Source organism: Triturus cristatus, chromosome 12, assembly GCF_964204655.1.
Source record: "Triturus cristatus chromosome 12, aTriCri1.1, whole genome shotgun sequence".
Taxonomy (NCBI): domain Eukaryota; kingdom Metazoa; phylum Chordata; class Amphibia; order Caudata; family Salamandridae; genus Triturus; species Triturus cristatus.
The window spans coordinates 589,440,178-589,466,283 of NC_140595.1; the positions used below are offsets into that span (position 1 = coordinate 589,440,178).

At 42.8% G+C, this 26,106-nt stretch overlaps 1 protein-coding gene across 1 annotated transcript in view; it reads right to left on the reverse strand.

The window, feature by feature from the left end:
• Positions 1–26,106, reverse strand: part of PMFBP1 (polyamine modulated factor 1 binding protein 1) — a 2,019,859-nt gene that overhangs the window by 1,395,343 nt on the left and 598,410 nt on the right. Inside the window, exon 15 of the mRNA XM_085636957.1 lies at positions 25,135–25,218. Within this exon, the coding sequence (XP_085493083.1) occupies positions 25,135–25,218 (84 nt within the window). The remainder of the gene's footprint in view (positions 1–25,134; positions 25,219–26,106) is intronic.

Genomic DNA, 26,106 nt, shown 5'->3' on the forward strand with positions numbered 1-26,106 from the left:
GTCTTCAGAGTTCATGATACTGAGAAGAATAGAAGTTTGGTTAATGCGGAGAGGAAAGAAAATGGTACTTGCAATCCTAGATCTACACACACCTTCAGCTAGGTGCTGAAATATGGTCTTCAGGCATTTTAAAATGTGTTTTCCCCTCTTACAAATGCAGGTAAAGCAGTGCTGTCTATATATTGGAAGAGGTGCCACCAAACTCTTTTACAATGAGGTTTCTGCCTCCAACTACAGTCTGAATTTCACATATTAAGTGTTCCGGGGTCCCATAGGTGGGGATTTTCTGTGTGTCTGACTATCAGTGAGAATCCTATGATGCCTTAGTGAATTTCAGTGTCTAGCTGCCTGCACCCTAAAAAGGTGATCCCTTTCCAGCCCCAGTTTTCCATTCTTGTAGATACAGATGATTAACCTGGCAGTGAAGGTTTAACAAAGTCATGTATTGGGTTTGTACTGTTGAAATTTATCTTGAAGATAGCCTTGGCCTCATTGGAAAAGGGAAGATGAGTGAGGAAGATACCTTTCAACACAATTCTCTTCTCTTTGGGGGAGTTAGTATAGTTGTATCCCTTAAAGGGAAATGTGGACCTTTTTTGCAAAATGGTGTGAAGAGCGCAGTTTCTGAATCAGATTCAGTCTACAGATTAGCTTGGAGAGGCATCGCACAAACCATTCCAGCAGACTGAATAGACTCATAGCATGAAATACTAATCTACAACAGTTAAAGGGTAACAACGGACAGATTTTCTTTAACAACTTTTGGAACACAAAGCAAGAAGACGTGACCCCACTATCCTGAAGATTAAAAGAAAGGGACCTATCCAGGAAGACCACAAGATTTTTTACTGTAGAAAGCAGGATAGGTGGAGGACACAGACTTCAGGGACACCAGCTGTTCAACCAATCATTAGAACTATCCAGGATGAGATCCTCTGTCTTTTCTATATTTAATTTTAGAGAATTATTTCTCTTTCAGAGGGCTACCAAACAGAAACAGTTTTTGAGCCTCATCTCAGAGCATCCCAATGGATTACCCAAATGAATGATCAGTTGTCAATCACCTGTGTAGGTCACAATGATAAAACCGAATAACCTAAAGAGAAGCAACGTTGATATTAAACAAAGTAGGCTTAAGAAACCCTGATGGACGCCTTGTTTCACCAATTTACAGGCAGACTAGCAACAAGAGATATGACAGCTTGGATTTCTATCCTGCAGGTATGACACCAGTCAGTCTACAAAGGTATCCCTGATCCCAATCTCTTAATAACTAATTTGCAAAGTGCAATTGGAGAAGAATTTAAGCCACTGCACTACCATCAACCAATATCTAGTATAACTGATCCACTGGTTGCAATAGCACAGATCCATGCTATCAAGTGGTCTATGAAAAATTCAGCATGATAAAGTACTGAATTGTGTTCCAGAAACGTAGTGATAGAAATGTTTTAATGTTTTTCTAATATCTTAATAGGAACCAGTGATATTGGGCAATAGGTACTATGAGTACTGGAATCAGAAGCTTTAAATATCGGAGAAGCTACAACATGCTTCCAACACAGCACATCATGGGCCGGTGCTAGACCAAGTGCAAGATCTGTGATGGGCAGACCAAAAGAAGATCCTGTATTAATGGTTAGAGATAGTTTGTTTACCAAATGAGGAGTAAAGTGATCACATTTGATAACACAGGTAGAAACAGAAATGCCACAGGAGTGATCTCTGCCATCTTTAAGGTAGGGGTCAAACATTGTGTACGCTGATTAAGTCAGACACACTATTAATTTAATCCAAAAACAAAATAGCTAAAAATACACAGAATTGTTGCCCATTTGAGAGCGTAAGGGAATTGCATTTAGTATAGAGAAATGAACCAATTATCTTAAAAACATCTTTAGTGGAGTTAGAATATACAAGGCTTTGTTTTATGAGATACACTGCTGTGGCGCTTATAACTATATTTTATGGTTCAGTGGAGCCATCAAATTAGAAACTTGTTTGTAATCTAGAGACTATCATTAAGAAATTAGTCAGAATAGATTGAGTTCATTCACTTATGATTTTCATTAAAGCAGCTGAATAATCAGTCTGCACAATGTTCTGTAACAAAGAAGACTGCGCAAGTGTAGACTCCTTTGTAGTCAGGGGTTGAGCACTGGATAATGAAGGAACTGAAGGTATGTTGTTGGGGCACATCCTCCGCATAGCTAGGAAAAACTGCGCTGCCCGGCAATTTTTTGCTTACATGGTTTATTTTTTTCTCCAGTGGAGGTGCTTACCTGTCAAACAATCTATGTGCAGCAGAAGAGCCTAAAACTGCACAAAGGATGTACGCTCAAAGAGTAATCCCAACTTTAATGAGAGTGGCTACTGCCCTCAGTTACCAGGCTATGAGTGAACTGGTGTTGGTTACAGCAATTAGAGTACAAATATACATGTCTTTTTAAAAGTACCTCTGGGGAGGGAGCTGCCTACTGCCCCTTCTCTGTAAAGTTACCTATCGATGTGCAGGATAAATGCAGTTGTACATCACTGTGTTCAGAGTGGAGAATGTGAAGGATGGTGTGTTCATTTGGCCATATGAATGACTACACAAGAGGGAATTTCCATCACATACTATCCTTTTTCCATGGTGAGCATGACAGCCCATCGATCCTTTTTCAGAGCACTAGTACAAAATTATACCGGGGCTGAGAAATTCACATCCCTTAAACTGTGAGCATACGTTTCCACTTCACTCGATGAAACTCACCTCTCTCTTTCCTGACTTGCTTTCCTTCCAAAGGGAGGTCTCTCGCTATAGGGATCTGGCTTAGAAACGCATCTTGACCATGAACAGTTCTACTTAATCGTACCTCTGAATTCAGCTGCCACAAGCTTGTCAAGATAAGAGCAAAAGCCAAGATACTTCCAAGGAATGGAGGAGGGATTTTAACTTCTGAATGAACCCTCACTTTAGATGGCCCAGGCTTCTTGTTTCCAGAGTAAGGTAAATCTCGGCCCACTCGATCCAGTAACTCATACTTGGTCTGGGCTTTGAGGAGAGCCATCACATTGTAAAGAGACATCTTCACTTTTGCGCACAGATGGCTCCAAATTATTTAACGACTCAGTATTCTGTTTTTAGAAGCTTATTCTGGGTCTCCCTGATAGCACAGGCATTTCACAACTAGTTAGAAAGGAGGCAAAGTAGGACATCACATAAAAATAGCATACCTTTAAAATGAGAAGGCATTGCTCTTAAGTCTCTGGCGAGGATGGCCACAACAGTTGATTAAAGTTACCCATGATCGCCCCTACACTACGCACTCAGAGTAAACAAACGTTCAACATAGGAATGTGCTGTGTTACACTAAGCCTGTTTTTCCTGAGAGGACCACGGATGGCTCCGAAGAGAACTCATCCAATTTTAAGATACATGGTTGTTCTTTGCTTGGCTTTCCAAAAAAGAGGCTGGAAGAGGGGCAACCCAAAATCCATCCATCTCAAGGATTGCAGGATCCCAACTTCATTTTCATTTAGAACATCTACAGTCCCCTCCTAACAGAGCTCTCTAATAGGTCTATCAGCTGCAGAAGTTTTAAAGGATGATGAAAGATATCCAGAAAAAAATCAGCTGGAAAAAGACAAACGCTTTTGCATAAGAGTGTATATTTTACCAAAACTGGGAGAACAATCACAATTTGAAAAGCCAATGAGGACCATTGACCTTCCCAGAAAAGGTGAAAGAAGAAACGGAGGAAAGTAATTTACTATTGGAAAGTTGCAGCACAGCAGCTGCAGGTGGTCATGCAGCAGAAAAACACTCCTACCAAGCCGACACATAGTAATTAAAAAGATACATTTTTAAACTGCCCTTTTACCAAGTCAGAATAGCTATTACTCAACCAGATTCTGAAAATGAAAGAGATTTGAATTTAAAGCATATGAATTTGAAACTGGTTATTTTAGATTGTAGATTCAGTCCATATTTTCTTTTATTTTCGGCCTCGTAAAATGTTCCGGCTGCTCGACCCTTGCTCAAAAAGAAGATAGGGGGTGGGTGAACACCATGGGAGCTACTCACAGACACGTCCAGCCAGTGGACGCCATCTTGCTTAACTGGAAATTTGTGAATACACCGTGCAAAGGCTCCGCGCGGCAGGGTAAGGCACGCTCATTTATAGTGTGCACCTGTGGAGTTCGGAGACCGGAGTGGAGTAGTGTCAGCGAGCAGCAAGGTGCTGGGAGTGGCGACGAAGGTATCGGCGAGCTGGTGTGTCAAAACGGCAGAGGCGGTAGACCGGCAGTGTAAAGAGCAGTTATGCGACGGTGTATACCGTAGGTCCCCGGATGGTAACAGCGTGGTAACGGCGTGAAAGCGATCAAGCACCAAACGCACCTGTGGCAGTGGAGGAAGAACCAGCAGGTGTGTGGTATTGGCAGAGTCGTCAGGAACAGTCGTCAGTAGCAGCGAGGAGCTTGGAGGAGCCGGGATTCTGGAGTGTGGAGGTCGGCGAGGCTGAGTGGCGGTACATATTAGCAGCTACTCCTGGCTGTGTGAAGTAAATGCTCGGTGATTTGGGCGCTGGTGGACAGCCGTAATTGTTGTCACGGACTGACATGCCTCCCAAAGCTGCCCGCGGCGGGTAAACTAGAGCCGCTATTGAAGTTCTGGCAGGAACAAGAGCTGCGCTAGCGGGGCGCAGTGCTAGAGAGGGAGCAGGAGGGGCTATGGAAAATTCTATGCAAGGAGGCGAGCAAGAACTTGGTAACTTCGCAGGAGTCTAAGACTACACTAGAGGAAGAAAGAGCTGGAAGAATCGGCAATGCTAATAGAGACGCTGTGCAGGGGAAGGGTATGTTGGGAGAAGACGCTATGCAGAGCCTAGCAGAACCCGAACAGCCTGCTATTGATAGTGTCGTTGATATGGGAATAACAGTAGGACTCCATGAGGATAATGGGGTGCCTGAATTAACAGAGTTAGAGGCTGGAGTAACTGCTGACGGGATCGACGTCATCAGTAAGGAAAGAGATTCAGCGGAGAGGTTCTTCTCCCTCTCTGAATCTTCAGATATGTCGGATGATGAGGGTGAACAAGGATATAAAAATGGCTCTTTGCAGGGGCCATTAATAAGTGTTGGCAGCGATCTGAGTAGTACAAATCTGGAGGACGAAAACTCAGAGTTGCTAACGGTGCGTAAGCAAATAGTAGCTAACGAAATAGGGACTGGATTAGAAGCAACGAAGACTCTCCTGTGGGACTTTTTCTTGTCAGGTGGAATGGCTTCTGAAGGTGTTAATCTCTCTGACCAAGCAGTGGGTGGGATAATTGAAAAACCAGATGATGAAATTTCCCTGGAATCAATCTATAGATGCATGTTAGATCACAGGGTGGAGACATGATCAGAGAATTTCAAAACTCATATGGCTTGCCTCAAGCTTCAAAACACTGTTAGAAGATTGGCCAAAACATGCAATGAATTCACAGAGAGAATGGCGGAAGCTGAGATACAAATTTCTGCATTGGAAGATCAAATGGAGGCACAGAAGGGGGCTACAGAAGCTATAAATGCCCACAAAGAGGATGTTCAGACTAAGCTTGTGGATATGGAAAATAGGCTTCGTAGAAACAATCCTAGAATATTGGGAGTGCCTGAGGGGATTGAGGGGCAAGATGTTTGTAAATTTGGGGTGGAGCTATTTGTAGAAGCTTTCCCTTAATTTGAAGGATTGGAACTGGGCTGTGGAAGTACAAAGGGTGCACAGATTTCCATTTAAGCAATGAGTGGCGAAAGGAGGACAATCTGAACAGAGACCACGGGCGATCTTGATTTCCTTGAATCATTTTTTGGTGCGGCAGGCTTTATATGACTTGGCACGACCAGATAAGAAGAGGATGGGGAAGGGAACACAATTTGTTCTTAGACCGGACAATTGTCACTATACGGTTGAGAAAAGGTGGCAGTTGCGTCAACTAATGACCCCCTTTCAGGTAAAGTTAGCACAAGCTTTTTTGTTAAACCTCCAACACTTAAAGTTCTCTGCAAAGGGCAAACACGATTCTTTATTTCAGAGGTCCAAGCTAAGGCCTATTTGAAGTCTCTTTGAAGAGATCTTTGGTTAGGTATTAAGTGCTTTGTTTCTGGCCGTTATGTAAGATTGGGGAAAGGAATTGTTCTTTGAATTTAATATCAAGGGAGGGTAGCAAGGGTCTCCTTATAAGGTAGTAAAATATTTTGTGTTGACTAAAATTGAGCCAGGAATAAGTCGGGGGGATCGGCGAGCACAGGGTGGTATACTCACCTTCCATCACAAGGGCCATAAGCCCTATTGCCTATGTTTTGGGGAAAGGGTGGAGGGAGGGTGAGGAGTTAGTGGGGGGCACAAGGGTGTTGAGTGAGGGAACTGGGGTGGGGCACGGGGAAGGGAAGGGGTAGTAATGGGGGTATTAAAAAAAAAAAAAAAAAAAATCCATAGCAAAGTAATATTAGCCAATATAAACAATATACAACTCTGTGAAGCCAAGACCAGCAGGGAACTAGTCAAACCGGGCAAGATAGATTGGGCAAAATGATTGTTAGTGGGGTACGCATACGCTCATTCAATGTATGTGGCTTAAATAATAACAATAAGAGGCGAAGAGTAGCTGCAGACTTGTGCTTAATGAAACCGGCCTGATATCTTGTTTATTCAAGAGACGCACATACCTTGGCCCAAGCGCAGGGTACTAGAAGAGCTGGGATATACGCTTTTGGTAGCGACCCGGCAGAATATTACTAGTAGGGTAGTTGCTATTCTGGCATGAGGTGCGATCTGCGGGACTGGAAGGATAATGACAGACAACTATGGAAGATGGGCGATTGTTGAATATATTATGGGTGGGACTAAGTTGACAATTTGTACAGTATATGGGTCAAATTTTGATGAAGCTGCTAGATTGGAGATCTTAAATGTAGAATTGGCTCTCTGGGCTACCCCCTTGATTTTGTGTGGGGACTTTAATATCCATGTAGATGGCCATGCGTTAGACGACGATAATGACAAATATATGGGTCCGAAACCCAGGGTCTTTAGAGCACTAAAGCAACTGTTAAAGGATCATGGATTAGTAGATGTATGGACGACTTTAAATGATCCTGATCCAGGTTATACTTTTTATTCATATCCCCATAACAAATTGGTGAGACTTGATTATGTATTTATGCCTAGGTCACTCATCGTGGGAGCAAAAATGCAGGTATGGCCCAGGATGATGGCAGATCATGGCCCATTATTGTTAGATGTGTATAGCCTTAGTCAGGTGAAGGTTGGAAGGGCGTTCACGTTCAATAGGAAACTATTAATGGATAAAGCATTTATTGATCATATGCTCATCTGGGCTTGTCAATTTTTGGAGGTTAATAGGGGATCCTCCTCTAGTCCTATAGTATGGGATACTCTCAAAGCGGGAGTGCGTGGAGAAGCACTTGGTTGTGGATTGGCTAAACAGAAGCAAGAACAAATCTTGATACAGTGCCTTCTGGGGGACCTAAGGGATGCGGAACAGGAGTTAATATAGGTGCTCAGGCAGGGACTAGAAGGCATAGAAATACAAACTAAGATTGCATGTTGTAAAGGTAAAATAAATGCGATATGGTGTAAGGAAATTGCCCATCAAAATAAAATGTATAAACAGGATAGATATGAATATGGGGAAGCTACGGGTCGATGTCTGGCACAGAGGCTAAGAGTAAGGCAATCGTCACAAAATATTGGCTATGTTTGATGCTTCTGGGAATACGGTCGAAACTTAGGAGGGTATGCTGGGGGTGTTTTATAATTTCTACCAAGAATTATATATGCAGAGCGATTCTGATAAGCAGGAGATAGAGAATTTCTGCCAACAATTGGATGTAAGTCAAGAAGAGCAGGGGGTATTAGATGCGAAGATAACTATGGCGGAGTTGGAGGAGGCAATGGGGTCACTGGCGAGTGGTAAAGCGGCGGACCAGACAAATTACCACTTGAGCTGTATCGATCGCTTTTTCAAGTATTGAAAACAGATATTTTAAATACTTTCAAAGAGGATCAAGCTGGGAATCCGCTGTCATCTTGTGATGAGGCTAATATAGTGGTGTTCAAAAAGAAGCATACGCCCCCGAATCTGCCAGGAGCATATAGACCAATCTCCTTGCTAAACGCAGACGGTAAAATATACCCAAAGATACTTGCCACTAGGCTGGCGCGAGTAATTATGCCTTTGGTATCTATATATCAACACGGATTTATACCTGGCAGGAGCACGGTTAACCATATTAACAGAGTGGTTACTCTTATAGATTAGGCTAATGCACATCATAGTAGGTTTGGGGTGATTTTTCTCGACACGGAAAAGCGTTTGACCGTGTCTTCTGGTCATTCCTGTGGTCTATAATGCGGAAGATAGGGTCCGGGCAGTGGCATATCAGGGCTATTCGAAGTATGTATAAGTCACCACGAGCTAGGATCTGTGTAATAGGCAGGGAATCAGAGCAAGTTTATATCAGCAGGGGGACAAGACAGAGATGTTATTGCTCTCCGTTGCTGTTCGCTATATATATCAACCCATTTTTGGTTATGTTGGAACAGAGTGAGCGCATTAGGTCTATGAGTTGTGGGCAATAAAATATCAGGTGCGGGTCTTAGCTTATGCAGATGACATAGCAGTGGCCTCGTCAGATCCAGCGCAAGCAATAATTGATAGAAAGATTGGCCGAAAAATTTGGTGTGGTATCAGGCTATAAATTAAACTGTACTAATATGGCATGCCCAGGAGAGATACGGGTAACTGATGAAGCCAGCTATCTAGGTATTAAAATTAGAATGTCACTGCAGGATTTGAGAGAGGTCAATTGGGGTAGTATAGTTTCTGGGATTAAACAGCAGCTTGACCGGTTGGCGTGTTTGCACCTCACGTTGGTGGGGAGATGCAACGTGCTCAAGATGAATATCCTTCCTAAAATTTTGTATTACTTTAGGGCGGTACCGCTTGAATTAACTAAAATACAACTGCAGAGGGTACCATCTATTTCTGATAGGTTCATATGGGTACAAAGGAAAGCGAGGCGAGCGTTTACATTTATAATGTTACCACATGATTGGGGGTTGGTCGTTCCCAATTTTACTTTTTATTACTACGTATGTATACTTCAAAATATACTGATTTTGTTGACAGAGGAAGATGTGGTGATGGCAAAAGCACCGTCCATATATCAGATGTTGCTAGGGGCAGAAGCCAGAAATTCTTTAGGTAAATTCTATGAACCAAGCTATTTTAAAAAAAACAGGATTTAAGGTTGTGCTCGCAGCATATACGGTTTGTAAATCGGTACGAAAAATGCTAAACATTCCACAGACTAGTTATTATACACTGTTAAATTCGACATCTATATTCCCCGCTATATTTTGGGATTATAGGATGTTGAGCTGGAGGGCTAAGGGGATCAAACAATTGGGAGACCTACTTGAGGGGGGTGTATTAGCCTCTTTTTTAGGGCTAGCTGTTAGATATGGACTTCAACAAAAGGAATTTTTGTAATACTTGCAAGTTCGGGATTTTTTGTTTAAACATCATAAGCAGGAGGGAATAATTATGGCTCCGATAGTTGAGGCAATAAGAAGAAGGGCAAAGATAGGGGCACTGTATACCATATTATTTGAGATACAACCGGATGATCTAGCTGCTCAAGATGGTAAATGGAATGAACGACTTGGGCAAGAAGGCGAGTATATGCAGCGATCAATCAACACTGCAGGGAAAATTTTGATGTAAGCCAATTTGAAAGCCCAACACTTCAAGACTATATTCAACTTATATCATACACCAGAGTGGATGATGAAGTGTGGGGGTACTAATGATGGGAAGTGTTTTAGATGTAATATGGCGAGAGCTGTCGTTGACTTGTTGATTTGGAAAACAATAAAAAATGTTTCAACAAAAAAAAAATATGGAGAGAGCTGTCATCGTACATGTGTTTTATGATTGCATTTCGCTCTTGCAATTAAAGTCACAAATAGATTTGTTTTTGTTCGAAATCACAGGGATACCAATTCACATGAGAAAGGATGTAATGTTATTGGGGACTGGGGAAAATTTTCAAACTGGTCAACCGGCACATAAGTTTAGATTTATGATATTTATTGCAGCTGCGGTTGCACGGTTATGTGTAGCTTCATGTTGGCTACAGCGGGAGGCCCCTTCGTTTGAGATGTGGCGGGCCAAATTCTAAAATATTTTTAATTTGGAATACAGTCTCTTTTATTTGAAGTCAATGAGATGGAAAAAACAGGGCATACAGATATGGGGCCCACTGATAGAACATATGAGCTAACTGTTTGATCTTGGCAAATCCATATTAAATGTTGGCTTATTTTTGTTATCATGTCTAATTGAAGAACTTTTCGTGTTATGACTATGTATAATTATTTATTTAAATATATTATGTTATATGCTATGGCTTGAACAATAAATAAAAAAATGAATTTGAAACTGGCTTTGAAATGGGTTCCTCATTTGTAAAGCGCGAACAATCACCCGTAAAGGTCTCTAGGCGCTGGGGGCCGTCGGGAAGATTAAGCAAGCTATTGCTCAGAGTCACATGGTGCTGGGCTAATCTGCCGCCGGCGCTGGGGATCAGACCTTGATCCCCAGATTCCGGAGTCAGGCGCCCTGGCCGCGGCGCCACACCTGCACAAATTGCTTAGATTTATTAGAAGATGTACTAAAGTACCACCAAGCCAAATATTATTTCAGATTATGTGCAAGGAAAATGCATTCATGTTTAAGATCAAGAATGATGGAATCCGATAAATAGGTTAGGGCGCTTTTTTTCCCAGAAGATAATTTTCACAGGTTGTTTTTGTAGTTGAACCTCAAGAATTAGAGCTATGGTATGTGCAACATAATCATGGCTGCTTGCTTTAATGAGGTTCCTAAACATAAAAATATTATAGCTAACTGCCCTTTGTCAAGACCTGCACTTTGGTTCTGGTGTAAGGACAGTGTTCATTCCGTCTGCATGATTTGCATTTTAACCTGGCCTTGTAGTGTAAAATAGGGGTGGGCAGAACTTGCGGAGCCGTCATGCTGCTCGCCCTGATTATTAGCGCCAGCTTTTCCGCACTGTAAAATCTGCAAGAAGGGCACCACACGCTGCACTAGAGGGGGCTGCTACTTTCTGCTGCTCAGGTAGATTTTCTACTGCAGCATTCTCAAATCGAACGAAAGCGACCTGCTGCGGCCGCCTGCATTGGGAAATCACGCCGGGGCTCGCCCTAGCGCTCAATCTTTCACGCTTACGCACTTAAAGTTGACGAGCTCCGTGCAAAAAAACTCTGCTATACAGCGGTTCATAGAGTTTTTCCAGAACTCCATGCTTCAGGCAGAGCGCAGAGTGGGCAAAACTCTGCGAACTCCGCCGGCGGAGCAGAGTTTAACATCCACCCTAGTGTAGAACACTTTTTCATGTTTCTTCATTCAGTACCTCCAGAATTACATAACTGATCAATGGTTCTGCAAAGCATTCAAAGTACGTCTGGTGGGTTGTTTTTGCTGGTGGAGTACCATTTCAAATCCTATTATAGAGAACCTCCCTAAAAGAAGATGGGATTTGTAGGTCATTGCTGAAAAGAGATCATTTACAAAGAACCTTCAACTAGGTGCACACTGATCAAGTGACAGTTTCTTTCCTGTGCATAACTTACAACTCCCTACGTAAAAAGCACTGTTATTAAATGGCATTTCTTTGCTGTTGAGGCATTAGCTACTTAAGATAGATACCCGAGTTCAGAGGGCCTTATCCTGTATATATGCAATCTATAATGTAATATAACATGTCATGAATTAGTAAAATGTGAGGTCATAAGTAGTGCATGGAAGGGGTGCAAGTTAAAGTTACCTCAGAAAACTATAATGTGTGAATTTCCGTACTTTTTGTATTTTAAATATTACTTTGCATCTTATTTCGACACCGAACTAGATCACTCTAACCCTTGTTTTTTTTTTTTTTGCAATAATTTTTTCTTTTAAAAAAAATCATATTCAAAATTGAGCATACACCTAAACCCCTTAAGAAAACCTACAGCAAATGCCCCCGCTGTGCACGGGCATTAGCCACGGCGCCTATCCTCTTGCCAGGCCCTGCGTTGGAACTCACTATAGGCTGTCAACCCCCTGCAACGCAAGGCTTTCAGCGTCCTCAGCAATAGTTGGCCTGCATGCCCTGGCCTCCACACACAGTGCCCCCTTATGCCCTTTTTCACCAACATTTTTAGGACATGGGGGCCAAATCGCCGAGTCCTATAACAGCCGTCAGAACATTTTCTTCAGAATTGTGGCCAGCCAATCAAATCACTCGGTCCCACTGGACCAGGATGGGTCCTGCGCTACCAAAATGGTCAACAGGAGACAAAGGTCCCTCTGCCCTATTTTTGCAGTTTTGGTACAGATGTACCTACATTTTTAATCCCTTTGTGCCCAACTAAATCCTCTTTGAATGCTAATTTCTCAAATATGTCCAAACTAATTTACACCAAATCACAGAAACATGCTTTCTGAGTAAAGTTCCAACTTTCTGCCAAATTTAGTGTAATAGAGTTCAGTGTTAATTTTGTGGGAATTAACATGGGTAATAAATGTTTTCGCACACCACTTTTATTGGCCCCCGCATGATAGATCAGTGCAAAACTTCCCATGAAGGAGCCAAAGTGGATGAACGTCTTGGGGAAAGTTTCGAGCAGATGTGTCAAACAGAGGCAATGTTATTAGTGAAACAAAAATGCTCTTCAAATGGAAATTCTGACCTAACTATAGCTACGCAGTGACTGGGGTTTGGGGGTGGGTGTTTTTAAAAGCACTCTGTTTCAAGTATTGAGTGATATTTACAAACAGAATACACAAGTTGTAAAACTATCACGAACCCTTGTAATCAAAAGGTATGCCACAAAAAATAGTTTATAGACCATTCCAAATAAACATCTATTGCAAACTGTGCTAAGCAAGAGAAAAATAAAACACAGAGCCTACCTGTGGCAAGGAAAATCAAGATGGCTTTTACAAAGTTTAAATAGCCTATTGCCAGATTGCAGACTGCACGTCACAACCAGATACAGAAGCTTTAATGATGATCTACCGATACTCAAGTTGGGAATGACCTGGCTGCAGATGCTGAACGTACACAATATAAAAGGACCTGTGCTTGAGTGAGAGGTTGTTGATAACTGTGGAAGTCTAATCATCCCAGTACATGTGTAAAAAAGAAAGGAGAAGTTACTTACTTGTAATCCTATTTGAAAGGGGAATCTGCATTGAAATCATAAGCACTGAACAGTCCCATGCATAAGCAGGATCCAGGAGAACTTTTCCAAATTCATAGTAACCTATCTCAAGGCATATTTGCCTTTTTTCGTATTTTAATTTTAAAAGAAATCAATTGTATTTTTAAAATAGGTCGCTAAACCAAAGAAACAAGAATAGGTTTTTCACAGACCTTTTTTGAAGGAAATGTGAAAGAAAGGAAGGGCAAGGTAGACAGACCGGCTGCAGCCTTTTATGGCTGGTAACTCACAGTATTCATAAAAGGAAGACCATTTTGCCCTGTCAATCCAAGCTACTCTGGTTTCTTTTGTACAGTAATTTAGATCCTGTAATGATCCCCTCTTCCCTTGGACTGGGGAGGTGGTACTGTTGCTTAAGGCTTCAATGGAGAGTCACTTGACAGAGAAATGGAAATGTCAGTTGATATTCATAAGAACTGAATAAAGTAGGAAGGCCATCCCTTGAAGATGTGGTGAAAGTACAGAGAAAATATCATGCTCTACCTAAAAACGTTTCTCACAAAAGCATTAATCACTGTCCCAGAGACTGACTCAAGACAATATGGTCTTGTGGACATGTGGACTAACCCAGGCAGCTGCTCTGCAGACCTTTGCTATAGAGACGTTTCTTCACAAAGCTGTAGTTACATCTTTACCTCTAGCAGAGTGAGCTTGTAGTCGACGCATTAGGTATTTGTTGGCTTTCTGATAAAGTAAGATAATAGAGGATATCCATCTAGAAATAGACTATTTTGAAGTGGACAAGTCTATACAAACAGCCCATAATTCAAAAACAAATACACGGTCTTAGAAATGTCTTTTGTTTTGTCAAGGAATGTTTTAGCACTCTCCTGAAGTCTAGTGTATTCAAAGACCTTTCTGCTGGAGAAGGATTTTGAAAAAGAAGTTTGGAGTGAAACTGTCTGATTAACTTGGAAATCTGATACCACCTTAAGAAGGAATTATTTTATTGGTAAAAATTAAGAATTGAACAATAACAACAAATACAGTGATATGCAAGTCCAGCTTATTCCCATAATGAGTTACAGATGTTAATTGTGATAAATGTACCAATAACAAACAATATGTATGTACAATATTTAAGAAAAGATAGAAAAAGGGAGAAAGGGGTGAGAGAATAAGCTATAGAAGGAAGAAAGAAAGGCAAGGAAAGGAAAGGAAGAAGGAGAGCCAGAGAGATGAAGGGAGGAAAAGCTGGAACTATAAAACAAGGAAGATAAACCGGTTAGGTAAAGTCCAAGTATAATAATACAGTTGGTTCGGTTGGCCTTCTCTACTCAGCAAATGCATAATTGCTTGCAAACCAAGGAGTAAAAAACACTGGTGGACGGATGCTTGACTTACTTCAGAATGTACATACACTCCTATGGAAGGTTTAAATGTTCTTACTGCAAGAGTTCGGAAGTTTGGCTGCCAAGCTCAAACATAGGAGTGTGGGATGAAGGATCTAACCCCCACTCTTGCGAAGGCAATAAAGTCTGCAAGGCAAGTTGCAGTGTAAAAAGGCTTATAAGGGAAGTAGGTCGATGAGCCAACATTACTGTGGCCATTTCAGAGCTGGAGCTATGAGGATCACTTTGGCTCTGAAAAATGTAAGTCTGTTGAAGACAATGGCATCAGGGGCATCAGAGAAAAGGTGTCCAGAAATGTCCTGCTCCAGTCAATGAAATGGGTATTTCCAATCCTCCCTGGCAAACAGAGCCTGGAGGCAAAGTCTTGGCATTTTTTTATGTCTGCGCTGGTAAAGAAATTTAGCTGTGAGGAAATTCCAGTTGTGGTTTTCTTGAAAGATTATGTTAACAGCATCCAGCTATCAATTCTGTATACTAGGAAGATGGACAGTTGTGATTTGTAGGTCCTGGCCTCTACAGCATTTGAGCTTCCTGGGAAAGGGTTCCAGGACCGGGTCTCACTGCTTGTTCAGGTAGTACATTGTTGTGTTATATTTATTTGAACAAGCAGGGCATTCCACTGTAAGGCTGGGAGTAAAGACTTTAGAACACAATGAACTGATATACATTTCAAGATAGTTATATGACACTCAGCTCCGGCACTGGACATGATCCATATGTGCTCTCTTTTCCATCAGGGAAGCGTGGGTCACAACTGTGATGAAATCTCCTGAGGGAATGGTACTCCTTGCACCACCATGGATGACACCACCAGCGAAAGGACTGGATCCCCACAATAAGAAACAGCTCGTCTTCCCACATGCAGGATTATTTCCATATAAACATTTTCTTTCGACGTCTTGACAGCTCTTGATGGCATGTTTCTCAACATCGAATGTGAATATTGTCAATCCTCACAGTGAGATTTTTCTGGATCACCTTCCTGGAGAGGTAGGCAAGGTAGCAGTGCGCCTGTCCTCCTGCTGCCCTTGAAGTTGGATTTTCTTCCTACAATTCAAGGATTCGCAAGAAAGCTTGGGATGGGGGGGAACACTTGGCTAAGTAATGTATGTTCAGAAAGGGCAAATGAAGCAAACATCGTGGGGGTACTTATTTCTCTTCTTTCAGACACAGATGCAAAATAAAAAGCTAACGCGTTCTAACAAAAACAAAAAATATCTGTCAAACAACCTAAAAAAGTCAAGACAACGAATTCCAAGGTATACAAATGTTTTTTTTCCCAGAAAAAGCCAAGCCTAGTGCTACAAACTTCTTTTAACAGAGGTTGGAAAAAAGAATAGGATCAATTGCCATTGACATGACATGATGTGATACTGGTGACATTTGCTTCCTTTCAGGAGTATGTTTTCCAGCCTCTAAAGTCTACCTATGTATACTTCCCTTCCCTATCTCCCACTTTTCAGTTAAAAAGTTTATGAGGAGGCTATGCCTAAATGGCAGCAGCATAGGAGTGGATTCAGGCTAATATTTAGGTTAGGTTAAGTTAATTATTAATAAGCGGCCTATCTCTGGTCCATAACATAATGGAACTGGAAGGTGGATGAAAAGCATTAGTGTTTCACCGATCAGACAATAGCTGGGTCACACATATGGAAAAATGACCAATCGCCATGACCACCTTGGCTGGGCTCAACTACCTTTTCCTGCCGGCTAAAGCTATCATAAGCAACCCAGACTTCTGTCCTGCCACACAGCAGATGCCTTTTGCGCATGGCAAAGTGCAGGCTGTAAAAGAATCAGAAATTTCTACGATTAGACGGGCCTTTGTCAATTCTAGCAGATAAGGATGGATTTGGGGGTTCAAGATGTGGAAGAGAATGAAATACCCCCAGATTAAACATTAAGTCACGATTGACGAGGTCAGACCATACTCTAGCAGACCCCTGATGACATTTGAGAGGTGGCTACTGGCAAAAAGAGGAAGCAAATGACTACTCTCCGAGTCGTATGCATTCAACTTTCTCACCTACACGGCACAGGTTAGCAAATACCAAGTGCAGAAGAGGTAGGAGGAGAAACTGGGTCACTCACTCACAGGTACAGAATGTTTGTATATCTTCTAAAGAAGACAGTAGACCGCTGTGAGTGCCACAGCCAGAGAAGCTGTGTAGAAAACCACACAATACTGGCAGGGCACAAGTCCTATAAAAAGAAGTCAGGGGACTGACCAAGTTAGACACTATGCAAATGACATTATGACGAGTGCTTTCACAGCACATGACGTCACGACATAGCGCTATAAAAGAAATATAATAGTGTTATTTTAATTATTTGTATAAATACTGGGACAGACACCCCATGTGAGTCTTACAATGTCTGCACTTATATACAGGGACAGAACAAAGGCAAAAGCATGTATCTCTTAAGTACCTGCGAAGAGATAGCAAGCTGTGTGCCTTTATTTCCCTCTGTGGCATTTACATTTGTGTGAGGTTACAGGCTGCCTCCAGTCAAGATATTCAAACAAAAGGAGGCCTGATGGCCCCTGAACTTCTGCCTGGCTCAAGGTAAAAAAACAAAACAAAAAATGTTTAAAACACCACCCCTCGCTGCCTGCACGTTGCTGCAGAAAATGGAAAGCAGACAACGTGTAGGCGCTGCTGAACGTGTCCCAGTGCCTTACACCAGGACAAGTTCAGCATATTTCTGTGGGGCCCAACTTCTTGGCAAGGGGGACGGCATCCACCCTGTGAAAATAGTGGGTGGACGCCGTGTACCTGCGTGTACCCCCGACTCGTGCCCTGTATACTGGTACACCCGCAAGAGTACATGCTTAGAACGTCTCAAAATCAGCAGAATGCTGGAGAGGTGAAGGGGGGACTGTTAGCCTCCTGCACTTATGTCACTTCCTCAAGTTAAAAAGATACTGACAAGAAATAGTGACTGACACAAATTCCTTATTTGAGTAACAGATCCCACAATTACCAGCACAAACGACCCTGATCCTCAGAATAAGCAAACATACCCACAAGCTCCCCTAGCAAAAAGGAGTTACTGCTTAACCCGTGCTCCGCTAGACAGGCTATCACAACCCAGTGGGGTATGGTAGCAGTAACAGAACACAGAAACTGTCTCCATAACACATGGGATATGTTGGTTATGGAAAAACTTTCTGCAGCACTTGAACATAGGGAGGCAATATGGATATTGTTCCTAGCATAAACAGTTAAGGAGCTGTCCTGTCCCACATATGTAAAGATAATATGCATTACACACAAATGGGGCATGGGTTCCTGGATAGTGAGTCAAGCCAAACGGCCAACATAATTACGTATGAGATACGCTGAATAGAGATGGAGTACAAAGGGTGTCTGAGTCAAGTTAGGTAAGCATTAAATATATCTTTGTAAAATTTGAGTAAGGTAGGAACCGCTAGAAATGGTGGTGATAGGTTTAGATGATTGTTACAGTTATTCCCCCATTAGCCTCCGGTTGTAAGTGGGTGTTTGTGTTCCAAAAACACAAAATTGATAAAAAAATATTTAAACCATAAAAATAAGATTTTGTAATAGTTTGTGATCTCATTTTGGTTAATTTAGTTATATATTTTGGAATACAAATGGCTTATTTTATTTTAGAGAGAAAATAAATGAAACTCTACTAATATATATATATATATATATATATATATATATATATATATATATATATATATATATATAGCCTTTAGATACAGTGCTAAAAATATATGTATATGTTTTTGTTTTAGAAAAGGCAAATTTAAAAACAAAAGTGATCATCCAACGCTACCTACTAACCATGTGACAATTTCGATCATTCCAAGTCACTAAAAGTTGTATGATTGGTCTGGAGCATTGGTATTTTTAATGTATATTAAAATTGTTCAACACTCTGCTTATATATTCTGTTGAGAAAGAAATATATACAAGACAGTGCCACCACGGGTGGACTGTGAGAAATATGAGACTGTGCCAAGCACAGGCAAACACCAGCGCAAATTAACCCCTTGTGTGCCAAGGACGTAATGGTTATGTCCTCAGCAGTGACCCGCAGGGGAAGCGCTGGCGCTCCCCCTGTGGCCGCTCCCCCTATACGCCCCCACTAGGGACGGCAGCGGAAGTGCTTCCATTGCCACACCCAACCCCTCCCTCTGCAATTGGGGTGGCGGGTTGAGGTTTTGGGAAAACACACAGGGGGGAAGGAGTCTTTCCTTTACCCCTGTGCCTGGTTTGAATGGATTTTTGCTCCATGATCGCAGGTGAGGCCCGCAATCGGGGAGCAGGAATGCATCCACTGGACCACAAGAGATTTTTTTCTTGTGTATAGTTGGGTAGAGACACCTTAGGCATGACTCCCTGGGGGCATGTACATATGTGTTTGGCCCCCCACCCCACGAGGGGCTGATTTGGCAGTTTGTAGGCCGATGAAACGCAACAGGGAATTTATTTTGGCGCATTTTGAGAGCGATCCCTTGGGCAAGAGTCATTCCCATGGGGGTGTTTTTCTTTTTTCTGTGTTTCTGCCCCCCCCCCCCCACCCCCCCCGAGGGCTGATTCTACTGTTTCTTAAGCCGATCAGACCCCTCCAGAGTAGGCACTGGTGAGTCTAGTGGCCTCTGGCAAGTGAGTGGTATTGCTTTACAGTATATAGGTCTTTGTGTGCTTTGTATTCATTGACTTTACCTTGCAACTGCTATATGTATTGTATATTGTAGTTTTTCTTTTTGTTTTATAAATCCACACTTTGTTTTTACTTTTTTTACACAGTGTTGGGTACTGTTGACTTATTTGGCAAGTTACTTGTATAAATAAGGGTTATGGCTAGCAGCAGGATGACCGCTCAGCAGGTTGTTGGGATGCTTTTCGAGCTGTCTTCTGACCATGATTTTGAGACTGACTCTGCATCTGAGGCAGAGGAGGAAGGCCAGGATTCTGGCAGTGAATTTTCTGTCCTAGAGGAATCATCTGATGATTAAGCTACTCTCAATGCGGATGAAGTGGCTGTTTTAGAGGAGGACACTGATGTGCCGATAGTGCAGCAAGAGGCATCTGGATTGCAGCCCAGGGCTGCAAGGCATCCCATTGGACGTGCTGGCCTCTGGGTTGACCCAAACATGGTGCAACCAGTGTTGCCTGTCTTTAGTGGTGTTGCAGGGAGTAGAGTGAATTGTGAAAAATGTTTGCTTATAAATTTCTTTCAGTTGTTTAAGGACAATGTATTTTTGGTTGAGATCGTTGAGCAGACTAATTTGTATGCTGAACAATATTTGAGGGACAACAGTGCCGGACTTAAGCCCGACACTAGAGCTACCCGGTGGATTCACACAAAACTGGATTAGCTGAAGAAGTTCTTAGGTTTAACTTTTTTGATGGGCCTGATAAGGAAACCATCGCTGTCTTCATATTAGTCTACTAATCCCTTGATGGCAACAGTTATATTTCCTGCAACCATAAGACGAAATCGTTGTTTGCTTCTTCTTTGGATGTTGCATTTTGTTGATAATTTTGCACTGTCGAGAGAACACCCTGATTGTGACCTTCTTTTTAAGGTTCAGCAGGTCCTTGATCACTTTGTAGATCGATTTTCAGATATGTATGTGCCAGGGAAAGAAATAGCTGTGGATGAGTCTTTGGTCCTGTTCAAGGGCAGATTAGTTTTTAGGTAGTACATTCCTAACAAGAGGGCACGTTACGGAATTAAGATGAGTATGCTGTCTGAGCGTAGTACTGGATATGTATATAATTTCAGGGTCTACAATGGTAGGGATTCCAGTATTGACCCCTCTGGCTGTCCGTCCACTTTTGGAAATATAGAGAAAATTGTGTGGGAACTGGGTAGAGGACTTTTTAACAAAAGTCACCATTTATATGTAGATAACATTTACACTGGTATGCCATTTTACAAGGAATTGTTCAAAGTGGACACTGTTTCTAGTGGCACAATCCGCTCTGACTGTAAAGGTTACCAAAAGAGCTGGTTTGTAAAAAAACTTGTGAAGGGACAGTGCAGTGCCTTGCATAGTGATAACCTTCTAGCTCTGACATTTTATGACAGGAGAAATGTCTACATGTTGACTACCATCCCTGATTAAATTACTTCCCCTGTGACTGTTTGGGGTCAGGTTGCTGAAGTGCACAAAACTGTGTGTATTTTGTGACTACTATAAGCACACTGGTGTTGTAGATCAAGTAGATCAGAGGTTGAAACCTTACACTGCTGTTCGTAAGGCATACTTTTGGTATAAGAAGTTGGCTATCCATTTATTCCTTTTAGCAAGCTACAATGCCTTTGCTTTATTTAAGGATTGCTCTCCAGAGTCAAAGATTACATTTGTTCAGTTTCAGCAGTCTTGGACAGGCAGCCTTGTTTTAGTGAAACAGGCAGAAGTTCCTAGAGAAGCAGTGGTGGATGATGTGGCTAGATTGAAAGATCTGGTTTAACGAATAGATATCCCTCCTGGAACCATGAAGGTTCCTAGTTACAAAAAAGAGAGAGAAAAGGGGAAGAAACAACCAATGATTTAGTAATATCCCTTAGTTGAAGGGTAGGAAGGAAGGAAGACCCTTTTGTTACTATAGCCCCCACTCACTCTAATAGTAACATGCTTCATCATCAGGCTCGCCCTGACTCCTAGAGGTCAGGGTGGGCTCGACCGTGTTTCAGGGAGCACTTATGAATATATGAAGTATGGGGCCGTAACGTTAAGATAAAATTCCTCTCCCGCTCCTAAAGTATCCTTTATTGATGGAGTGGGAGGGAAGGTTAAAACTGACTGTGGTAGGGTGGGAGGATATAATGGTCCTATGACCCTAACTAAACCACCAACATGTTTCAGCCCTAAATGCTGGCCTATTTAATGGTCCCGGGCTTTTGTCGGGGTGGGATGCGAAGAGGTCACTTCCCCCAATGACGTGAATGTGACATGGTCATGTAATTAACATGTATCACCCTAATACATAAATTATTATTCAAAGGACAAATCTACTACCTGCCACTGTTCTTTTCGAGGAATTGCCTGAAAGAAAAAAGGAAGAGATACAAATATACACATAAATAACAATTGTGTGACTTATGTGTGGTCAAGCCAGAAGCTGCTTCTGGCGAAGAAGCTTCACTGTTGTTGTTCCCCTGGGCTGTGCCGCTTGGCTGGTGGTATGCATGGACAGGTACTTGGCTAGTGGTGTGTGTGGACTGGCCTCGGCAGGTGGTGTGTGTGGACTGGTGCTTGGCTGGCGGTGTACATGGACTGGCGCTTGGCTGGCGGTGTGCATGGACTGGCGCTTGGCTGGCGGTGTGCTTGGACTGGCGCTTGGCTGGCGGTGTGCTTGGACTGGCGCTTGGCTGGCAGTGTGTGTGAACTGGAGCTTGGCTGGTGGTGTGCGTGGACTGGCGCTTGGCTGGTGGTGTGTGTGGATTGGCGCTTGGCTGGTGGTGTTCATAGACTAGAGCCTAGCTGGTGGTGTGCGTGCACTGGCGATAGGCAGGCGGTGTGGGTGGACTGCCGCTTGGCTGGCGGTGTGTGAGAAGTGACTTGCTGCTGGTCACTACACACACTGCTAGCCAACTCCAATCCACACACTCCATCAGTCGGTGTGGTTGCTGTGTCAGGCATGTGGGCATTTGAAAGTGATGGGCCCTTGAATGGCATTGCCGGTTGATGTGAGTGTTGTAATGTGCTGGGCCCACAGCTGGCAGTTTGAATGGCCTTGTATGCGTCACGTATGAAAGGTGTGTAATTGGCCTGTATAGAGGTTGGTGCCTTGCCGTGGCTTTACAGCTCCCGAGCGGAGTGTCAATGGTTCAGGTTTGTAACCTTTAACTATTAACAGTGCATTTCCTTTTTGGGAAATATCTTGTTAATAACATTTAACACTCTGAACCATCACTCACCCTCGAGTCAAATCCAACCAGTATGTGTGTGTACTTAAGGAATAGTTCGTTGTGAAGTAATATTAGCATTTTCTGGCTTTTTCTGCCAGGGTGTACTGTGTCTCTAGGGAAAATCTACCAATTCTCGATATTTTCATAAAGTAGAAACCCAGAGGAGAATAGGGTAGTGTCCCTCTTGTGGATCCCAAAAAGTATCCTAACCCGAAAGGCCCTGAAAACCTCTAAATGTGAATACAGTCACACATTTTCCTTGCATTACTGAGCCATATTCTTCCAGAATCCGAAAGAATCCACAAATGTCCTACTGCCCAGTGTTACCCCAGGTCTCCCAATAAAAATGGTACCTCACTTGTGTGGGTGGGCCAAGTGCCACAGGAAGGGTCCAAAACGTATTGTGGAGGCACAAAAATGATCAATCACGGTGTCACATAGTCAGCGGGGAAGGCGTCGGACAAGGGGGTGACTGGTAGGAAGCCTGTGATTTCATGGAACCTATGCTTTCTTCTCGCCAGGAGGACTCGTGGCAGACATCACAAACAGACTTATCGGACTCCGATGCTGGTCCCTTTAACTGGGACGCGCTACAAGAAGGCCCGGCCCGTCTGATGACGTCGTCAGCTGGCACCCAATAAGGAGTCCCGGGTATCGAAAATCGGTGTGGATGGACACCGGAGAGCGACTCGAGCGGACGGAGAGCGAAAGACCAAGGAACCAAGGCCCGGAAGAGCAACCCAAACGCCCGGAGAAGACATCCTGCCCGGACGGGGAGAACGAGTGCGGAGACAGGAAGACGAAGCCAGGAGGCCACCGCGAACTCGCATCGCCGATCCACGCCCCCGGAGGAGCGCGGCTGACCCAGGTACGGGAGAGATTCTCGGGCTGGGTCGGGAGGCGGGAGAAGTCTGAGGGCTGATAACGTTGCCGCTCGCCGCCTCCTCATTGTATATAGTAGTACCCCTCCTTTCACTGCCACTCCTCACCGCCACCCGTTTAGAGTCCTATCAACTCACTTGTGCACTAGAGTGTTACCCTCACTCCCTACTCTCGTGAGATTGGACAAACGGGATGTAGTATTGACCCACATCTTTCTGTTGTTGTTTCTTTTCTTTGCGGACTCCGGTGCGTCACTCTCTGCCACCACCTGAAGTTTAAGGGAGGACTGGGATCTCCACCTAGACGAACAACTTCCCGCCCAAAACGAAGAAGAAGACTCGTCGTCATGTGCCTGTTCTGAGTTTGCTTTGGGACTCTCTGCTCTTGACTCGTTGAGTTTGTTACTCCAAACTGGCATCTCACAGAAGACGCGATTATCTTAAAATAAAACCTTCCTTATCCCGACGTAGCCTGTTGCGTCTTCCTTCCGACCCGGCTACACACGTTAACTAGATGGATGCTATGGACTGTTCCCAAATATCCATCTGTCAAAGGTCGGGATAGATGAAGAGAAGCCTGTATTTTAGCCATTGCTGGTGTAATTTGTATATTGCTGCTGACACTTGTTTAATAAAAAGAAGTTCAAGAAAAATAAAAATAAATGATCATTCACAAAACAACCTGGTTTTGCAAGGGGGTCACCTGCGTTTTTGGTCCCGGGCTCGGCGACCATGTAAGGAAACTTACCAAATCCAAACATTTCTGAGAACTAGACACCTGGGGGAGTCCAAGTATGTGAGGCTTGCATGGATCCTCTAACGCTTTCTTATCCGGAATCCGCTGTAAACCTAAAATTTTGCTAAAAAATCCACATTTTCTCACATTTCTTTGGGGGAATTGCTGTGCCGGCACAAATTTTTTACCACTCGGCGTTCCCTTTGGTCTCCCGAGTAAAATGATACCTCACTTGTGTGGGTGGGTCAAGGCCCTGCGACTGAGAAAGGTCAAAAACGTAGACAATGAGGGGATAGCTCAGCGAGTTCTAAGCACTATATTTTTGTTTATATACGTTTTTAGGTTGACTACATTGGACACCCACACAAGTGAGGTATCATTTTTATTGCGAGACAAGGGGAATGCTGGGTGGTAGGAAATTTGTGCCGGTGAGGTGATCCCAGAGAGAAAGGCAAGGAAAATTTGATTTTTTTAAGCTAAATTTGAGGTTTGCATGGGATTCTGGGTAGGAAAAGGTTGGGAGAGCCACGCAAGCCACATTGAACTTGGTAGCAAATACTTAAAGTTGAATCCAATAGAGTTGATCATATACTAGCTACTAAAAGACCGAAAGTAGGACAGATATGGTGACAACAGTAAAAAAAAGCTGCAAATTAATAGTTGCAAACAAACAGCCTTCCTTATACTGAATAGCAAAGTCACAATTACTTTGAATTGATCAGTAATCAGATCCATCAAATCATTAAGAAATTGAAATTCCCCACCCACCGGAAATACTGTCCCTTGGAAGCAATGTGAATCTGAAGACCGGTCTGGACAAGTACTGCAGATAAGACCAGGTAAGGAGGAGACATAGAGAGAACTCATCTGAAATTAAATCAAGAAATTAGGCACATAGTGGATGAATGCAATGTTAGTATGTACCTCTTTCAGGAGACTGCTGTACTTGTTTCTTAGAGCTGCAGCCTCTGCCTCGACACTGTGCAGCTGAGCCCTCATTTCCTCTGTCTGCAAAATGGAAAGACACTCTATTTTAAATACATATTAAAATGTCTAAAAGTGCTCTAAGTGTTAGGCAAGTGTTTATATGTTTTGAGTGAATCTGTGGGTATTCTTGTAAATAGCTCGTGAATCTTTACTAATTAAGCACCTGTAAGTGGCTTAGGTCCAGTGAGCCTATGTAGGTTGAGAACAGTTTTGATAATTTATACACAACTCTAAACTGAGTATCTAAATACGTTGGATAAGCATACACATAAGATATCCTCCGAGAACCTTTCCGGTGGAAGGTGAGGGATGTTGGGAGTAATTTGCAGAAAACCAGGTACTCCATCCACAATGTGTTTGCAAATTGCTGCTTTCATTCCGAAAGGATCTTAAGACAAGGTAGTTTAATTGATGCAAGAGCCTATTGCTGCCCATGGGTCTGAGAGCTATACAAAAGCCACATTGACTGAATGTAAGAATTTGGGCACCAAAGATCTTTGTCTACTTTTGGACCAAAACCGAGGCAACACTCAAGCATTCAAACCCCTAGAAGACAAGTAGAAGGTTTGTGATTTCCACACCCAGCCCAGCTACTGAGTAGGTTAAACAATAGGCTTCTATAAAGCATTTACAATACTGATCAGACAGATATTTTCCTAAAAGAATTAAAAAGCCACGAAATATCCTTTCTGTCAACTTAGGACGTACTTTTAAAAATAATTACAACACATCTGACCAAGAGCTTGTTAAAACAAGTTACCCCTTTAGAAATAATGTCTCAAGGGAAAATGTTGACCAATCTTGAAACAGCTCTCAGGAACACTCATAGACAAAGATACTTGGTGCCGATGATTTATCGACACATTACACTTCGTGAATATGTGGAATAGCAGTGAAGTCAGTGCAGTC